At 40.4% G+C, this 7,941-nt stretch overlaps 2 protein-coding genes across 2 annotated transcripts; both read left to right on the top strand.

Moving 5' to 3' along the window:
* Positions 1–98: 98 nt before the first annotated feature.
* Positions 99–4,004, top strand: TM35_000311870 (leucine-rich repeat protein; the record flags this gene model as incomplete). The annotated part of the gene is made up of 1 exon (XM_029028668.1): positions 99–4,004. The coding sequence occupies one exon, from the start codon at positions 99–101 to the stop codon at positions 4,002–4,004; it is 3,906 nt and encodes a 1,301-aa protein (XP_028880067.1).
* Positions 4,005–4,960: 956 nt separating this feature from the next.
* TM35_000311860 (uncharacterized protein) lies at positions 4,961–7,714 on the top strand (the record flags this gene model as incomplete). The annotated part of the gene is made up of 1 exon (XM_029028667.1): positions 4,961–7,714. One exon carries the CDS (start codon positions 4,961–4,963, stop codon positions 7,712–7,714), a length of 2,754 nt encoding a protein of 917 aa, XP_028880066.1.
* Positions 7,715–7,941: the final 227 nt, after the last annotated feature.

Here is a 7,941-nt window from a genome sequence, read left to right as displayed (position 1 = left end):
AAAAAAAGAATCCCATTCTCTCATTCTCTGTGTGTGTGAGTGTGTGTATTCTATCTTCTTCTTGTTTATTCTCAACACCAACACCAACACCATCACTAATGCCGTCCATTGGCGTAGGCCCCTCACGCCCCACCTCTCTCTGCAACTCTGAGACCATCACCGCCAATCCCTCAACACCTCTCCCAATCCCAACAACAGGAAATACTACTAATACTAATACTAATACTACAACAACTACTACGAGTACTACTGCAGCCGCTGTGGTGGTGGAAAAGGAAGAAGAAGTCGCTACGACGAATACGACGATCACAACAACAACAGCGGCCACTGCAGCCGCGGCGGTAGTTGTGGTGGAGGATCTCTGCAGCGCGAGAAACACCCCGAGTGCGTTGGACTCCTGCGCCTTCTGCTGCCTGGGCGGAGTCTCCAACAGTTTCAGCAGCTGCCGCCGGCTGCCGTGCATTCTCCGCGGATCCTCCCAACACCGTGCGGGAGAAGGAAAAGAGGAATACACAACAACAACAGGAAGAGAAGAAAGAGGAGGAGGAGGAGAAATTGGAAAGAATGAAAAACTCCAACAAACATCCACAACACCCATCCCAACAACAGGAACAACAAATAACTCAAGAATAGGGAATACAAGAGAAACCACAGGAACAGGTACGGCGGATATTCAACGACGATTATTAAAATTCACCTCCTCGCAATCATCCCTCTCTGGTGGTATTCCCCTCGCACGATATCGTGCAAAGTTAGAAGAATGTGCCACTCTGCATGATCAACTGCAAAATACCGTATCGGAGTTATGTATGACCCGTGAACAGTTGGACAGTGTGAGGAGTGAGTGTAATATGTTGATTGCAGAGATTGTACGATTACGGGATGTATTGAATATGAATACATCAGAATTACACACACAACAACAACGAGTGGAGGAACTACGCCGGGAGAACAGACAATTAAGAGATGAAAGACGTGAAAGTCCACAAAAACCACAATCACTACTACAATCACGATTACCACCATTACCCTCATCATCATCATCCTATTATCAATCATCATACCCCATACGTCCAATCCCAATACCACCAATCACAATGGATGTGGGAGGCTCTCAACCAGTATCCACTGCTGTTGTTCAGGCCCATCAAGTCAGTTTTACTCCAACCGCTACTACAAACAATAATAATAATAATAATACGACGATGTATACAGATCATACATTACCATGCCGTACGTGTCCCAGTGTACATCGACCCACACACTCTGCAGCGGCTGTACGGATTGGAGCTGCTGCTGCTGCTGCTGCGAATACGAATACAAATACAAATGCAAATATATATACACAAGCCTTTGTTCGTGCGGATACTCGTGATGTGACAAGTGCCATGGCGGCTTATGTTTGTGAGTGTTTCCGTACAGAAGTAATACCACACATGGAATTACTGCACAGTTTGTATGATGGCGGTCGTTTGATGGCAGTAGAACCATCCATTACATACGCCCAGTTAAGTGCATTGAAACGTGTGATTATTGAAGCAAAGTCAATGACACCAGCAGATTTTCATAATGATAACAACAACAACAACAACAACAGCAAGGAACAACCACAATCACAACATCAAGGAGAGCCATCACAGCAGAGAACAATGTCTCTAACACAAGGTAAGAAGAATACATATAATCCAGTACCAATGTCTTGGGTACATGATGTGGGACTTCTTTCTTTCCGTAGTGATAGTTGGCATTCTAGTATTGGTTTATTACTTTATATGATTCGTACATTACCTTCTGTGCGTGAAGTGGAAGTATTTGCAATAAGTGAAAATGCCGTTATGCAGAAACTTGCGGAAACATTAATGATGGAAGTTCATGTGGAGGTCCTCTCCCTACCAGAGATGGTTCTCACAGATGAAGGTTTATTGGCTCTCTTTTCTCTTATCACACGACGGGAAAAATTATCCATTGCGGATGCTAAAGAAGCCGCAGATGCTGCCACACCTTCCATAGCCGCATTTGGAAATTCCGGAGTTTCTGTTATTTCTCAAATGGGAGAATCCGCAAATGGAACGAATAGTAGTAAATCACCTAGTATGGTTGTGGATGCCTTTGCAGATGCGGCGGCGGCACTTCGAAGAGCCTCTGCGGCTGCAGCGGTGGAACGTGTTCCTTTATTAACTCTACGGTGTTTGGATCTTAGTCGCTGCACAATTACACATCCCACAACTCTCTTTCGTGGATTTCACTCTTCCACATTGGAAGTATTGATCTTAACAGGCTGCACAGCTCTGCGGGATGTGCATGTGCGGGATATTCTCGAAGTCTGTCCACAACTCCATACATTGGATCTCTCCGGTAGTGTGGGACTCTCTAATGCGTGTGTTACTTACATCAGTCAACATAAACGTCTTAAGGTACTTCGATTAGAGAATTGTCCTGGTATAAAGAGATTGGAATTATCTAATATAGAAGTACTCTTCTCTTCATTAGCGTATATTGCTAAATTGTATGCCCCTGAACTTCGACGTTTACCTATACCACTAACTCATGCAAATGTTTTGTATGATTTCTTTGCCCCCAAGTTAACGGAGATTACATTAAAAGGCATTATAGTAGGACGTGGGACTTTAAGTGTATTTTTACATAATTCTACAAGTGATCATGTTGCAGCTGGACGTACAAGTCCTGGAATTCCTATCAGTAACAGCAGTTTGGCATCTTTGGAAAGTAGATCACAAGTTCAATTCCCAACATCTTATCAATATGAAATGGGTGATGATGTACCACAACTTCTCTCTGTTGGGTTTATTGATTGTGTGATTTCTGACTCTTCGGAACTAAAAATGTTTCTACAGCAACAAGTACATTTACTTCGACTTTCTCTACATGGTTGTAGAGGTGTGATGGATACACAATTGGCACGACTTCCACCAACACTATTGGAATTAGATGTTGGTGGGGTGGCTCAGTTAACCCGCAGTAGTATTCAAGCCATTGTTACCTGTTTACCCAATCTTGTCAAGTTAAGTCTTAAAAAGGCGGGAAATGGCATTGATGAGATGGCCATTCATCAATTACGAGCATTAGGGAATTTGGAGGTGTTGAATCTACTCGGACTTCCACAATTGCGAGATGAAGTGATAGCGGCAGTCGCAGAGGCATTACCAAAACTGCGGATATTATATCATGAGACGGTCGTGGTAGAAACAAAGGCCGCAGCCACAGCAGCCACAGCAGCCGTTAAACCAATACTCACTACTACTAATACTATTAATACTAATACTACAGCAACAGCAGGAGGAGGAGAAACACTTTTATCTTTTGCGGTCCTGCGAGTGGAACGAAGTGATGAGGAAGATAATACCCGTAAAGATATTCATCACTGCACAAAGGAGTTATTACAATTACGGAATGAGACTGCACTCGCCCTGTGGATGGAGGCACAACTCCCCAAACCAACAACACTTCTCCCACAACGTCCACTTGCAAAACCCACAGAAATCACAGCTGTTGGTATTTCACATCCACCACTCACTACGAATACAACTTATTATGAGGCCACACAACAAATCCTTTCTCGGCAAGGAACTCGTGCGATTGGAGATATTTCCAGAGAACCTTCTATTGCGATGGTGGAACAAGATGAAAATGGATTATTAATGCTGCAGGAAAAACCAGATGTAATGACATTTGATGATGTGGAAGAAAAGGCAACCACACCGAATCTCTCCTCTGCTACGGCAACCACTACTACTTTCACACCGGCTCATAGAGAAAAAAAGAATAGTAATGGAGAGAATAATAATAATAGTAATAATAATGAAGAGATGGATATGGATGATGATAATGATAATGATGGAATCTCCAGAGAGAGCCCTGCTGACACCCGTCGTGCTGTAATGGAGAATGCAATGGATGAGAGAGGAAGAATGGCTATTGAAAAGGCACCACTCGGACCGTGGGATGAAGCCGATATCGTCGACGAGCATCGACGTTACTCTTAGTTGTTGAATTCAATTAAATACGGAATTCAATAAATACGGCGTACTGATATATATATATATATATATATATATATATATATATGAATGTGAATCTGTGTATTAGATGGTAATATCTTTTTTTTTTCTTTCCTTTTTTCGTTTTACTGGCAATGTATGGAAGAAACTACTGGAAATAACGATTGTTCAGCAACAGGGATAGCAAAAGAAGAAGAAAAAAGAGAAAAAAAAAAGTTAGATCTTCTTTTTTTATTATTTATTTTTTCTTTTCTTTGGTTTTTGTCAATCACTGTTGCTGCAAGAGATGTATGTAGGACACCTATTAGTCCTGTCGTTTTCTTTGTTGTATTCCCTGAAAGGAAGAAGTGGAAAATATATATACATATATATACACATTTATTATTATTTATATTTATATGTATTTATCACTTTCTTTTTTTTTATGTTTTCAGCGAAATGTATACCAACAACGGCGGGTATGTTTAACCTGTTGCAAATTGTTTACACGCCCACATTCATTCATATATACCTAGTTATTATATATATATATATATATATATATATATATATAATTGGGTATATAGTTGTATAAAATGCTAACGATGATTGGTGGCTGTGAGTTTATTTGTTTCTTCATTTTGGAACAAACAAAAAAAAAAGAAAAGGGAATATTATTGCATATTCTCTGATCGCCCTTTACATTACAGTGGCTGCTGTTTATATATATATATATATATATATATATTGGGATATCCTTTTTTACTAACTGTGAAAATATATTCTTTTTCTTCTCTTTCTTTTTCTTTTTATTTCTCCAGAAGCGGTAAAGAGAGAAAAAAAAAAGAAAGAAGGTATTCCTCCCCGCTTATATTTCGTTTCCTAGGTAAAGAACAAAGGAATACAAATAAAAAAGAAAAAAGAAAAAATCAATTAAAAAAAAAAAGGGTGAGAAGTCCGTAATGTCTGCGGATATGGAAGAAACCCCGCAACTCAATCCTGCCAATCTGGAACTGGATGATGATAACAACAACAACAATGACGACTATCATGAAATAGACGAAACAGAAATTACTGAGGTCGCCGCTATGGAGAATGTTGAAGAACTGGACGATGATGATCATCATATCAATAGTGATGCCGATAATAATAATAATAATGATGACAACAACAACAATGAGAGTCCTACAAGTGATCCTTCAATGCCAACAGTGGGAAAAGAAACAGAGAATGATGAACTCTCGGAAACACCAGAGAATAATAATAATAATGTAGATACAACAGAGGATGAACATTATGAGATTGGAGATAAACCACCAATTATGGATAATGAAGATCCCAACACGGGTGCTAACAAACTACAGAATGCAGAAGAGTCTGATAGTATGAAATCTCATGATCAATGCGAGATTGGAGATCATACCTGCACAGATGAGAAGGCCGATCAACAAGAAAAAGAACAAGAAGGGGAAAAACAAAAAGAAGAAAAAGAGGAACGAGAAGAACAGAAGGAGGAGAAGAAGGAAGAAGAACAGAAGGAAGAGGATAATGTACATACACGGGAAAAATCAGATGAGATGAGTAAAATAAAGACCAAACAGGATTCCCGTCCTAATAGCGGATCCAGCAACGACAGCAGTAAAAAAGAACCACAACAAAAGGAAGAACAACAGCAACAAAAAGAACAACAACGAACCAAAATTAGAAATAGTAAAAAAGTAAACACAACAGAATCATCTGCAAAGACTACAAAAACTGGCCCGCATGTGAGTTCACGTCCTACGGTTGAGGAGAAACAACATTCCTCTTCTTCCTCTCCACAAACCGCCAAACTTGAACCCATTAATAAACCCTCTTCCCCGCAGGAGAGGAGTGGCCATAGTGGGATCCCACACCGGCAAAATAGAATGCCCTCCAAACCACGAACTTCACCCAGCAGCACTTCACTACCCAATGTGAAGAAACCATACCACTATCATAATAATAACAACAATAATAACAATAGCAATAATAATAACAGTCAACAACCGAATCAACCTTCTTCTTCTTCTCAGCATACACCGCGACAAGCAGTAAAGAAAGAGAAAACACGTTCTCCTGCTCCTCCTCCTGTTGTTGCGGCTGCGGCTGCGGCTCCTGTTTCTGATAATAATAATAATAATAATAATAATAATATTAATATTAATAATAATAATAGGAATGAGCATGGAAATAGGAGTTCATCTCCTGCGGCGGATTTGGCTGTTTACAATGATGCTGCTGCTGCCCCTGAGACAAGTGGAAAGCAACGACATCATAAACGCAAACATGGACGACATCATCAAAAACAGAGTACTAATTCTAATACTAATAACCCTAATGATGATCAACAACATCACAGTCGTCGTCGTCGTCGTCGACAGCAAAAACAACAACTACGTGAGAGCTCAATGATGGAAAGCACGGAAGATGGAGATGGAAAAACATATGATCGTGAGGAGGATCCCCAAAATCGTGAGAGTGAGGAGTACATTGCCCTTATTAAATACTATGATGAACTTTATAAGGGCGATAGCAATCTTGCTAGACTACGGCAGATATTATCCGCTGGAGATATGAGACGCACAAAGGAAAGTAAATCCTCACGGAATTTAAGGCGAGGCTATCCCAATCAACAGGAACCCTCATCCTCACAAGAGCAAACTGAACAAGAAGGTGAAGAAAAGAAAGATGAACAAGGACCAAGTTATGAACAAGAGAATAGAGATAATAATAACAACAATAATAATAATAACAACAATACAACAGGCAAAGAAGGGGATGAGAGGAAACGGTGGTTCCCAATCTCACGTGGGGCAAATCATCTCACGACGATGAGTACCGTACCTTTACAGTCCAGTAAACGAGATACACAAACAACAACAACAGCAGCAGCAGCGGCGGCGGGTGATGAAAGAGAAGATTCCTTCCAGCAACAAGAAGAAGAGAGATCTCCACTGCAAGACTCTCGTAAATCCAAAACGTATCTTCCCGCTCCTCGTGGACCTCCGGTGAGACGTCCACAAGATGTATATCAACGCTGTCTACAACAACTCATTGAATACAGCAACAGTGGAAATGAGTCCTCTGCACAGTTAAGTTACAGTTACTCATGTATTTTATCAGGGACATACAAACACGGTGGGCCACGATCTCCAGAGTTAAAAGAAACCACTGTGCGGTATACCCCACCAACTCCAACCCCTCCACCATCTCAATCTCAACAATCTCAATCTCGATCTCAATCTCAACAACAGAAGAAAGAGACTGTTGAGCATATGTATACAACGGAGGCCCAACTGGAGCGGGTCTATGGTGTTTCCCCGCATGTAAAACATACAAATAATCCCGCAAGGGAAGCGAAGAGGCAAAAAGAACAAAGTGAAGTACAACCAGATCAAGAAGAGGAAGAAGAAGAAGAAAAACAACAACAACAACAACAACAACAAAGAAAGAAGAAGGAAGAAGAGGAAAAGGAAAAGCAGAAAAAGAAAAAGAAGCAAAAGGAGCAGCGAAAGAAGGAGGAAGAACAGCAAGAATGTGATCATGAGGATTTTCAAGAGTTGGAATATAATCCAATCGATCATAGAACTAGCGATGAGAACAGCTTTAACAGTGCGCATGTATTGAGAAGAGAGGAGGAGGAAGATGAGGCGACACCCAAAGAGAAGGAAGTAGCGCAGGAACTTGTTATTTAAAATAATAACAATAATTAAATGTATGAAAAGAAATTGCAGGAATAATGGACATTTCTTTCTTTTCCTTTTACCTTTTTTACCAAAAACGAGAATAAACTGAAAAGGAATATAGGAATACTTCTTGAGCCATATGATGAATAGTGATGATGTACGCTTTTCTTCTCTTCTTGTTTTTCCCCTTTATGTGTTTATTTATTTCTGTGTGTGTGTGTGTGTGTGTGTGTGTG

The sequence above is a fragment of the Trypanosoma theileri genome, assembly GCF_002087225.1.
Source record: "Trypanosoma theileri isolate Edinburgh chromosome Unknown TM35_Tth_31_V1, whole genome shotgun sequence".
Taxonomy (NCBI): domain Eukaryota; phylum Euglenozoa; class Kinetoplastea; order Trypanosomatida; family Trypanosomatidae; genus Trypanosoma; species Trypanosoma theileri.
The sequence above is the reverse complement of the archived record's forward strand: the minus strand, read 5'-3'. Positions and strand labels throughout refer to the sequence as shown.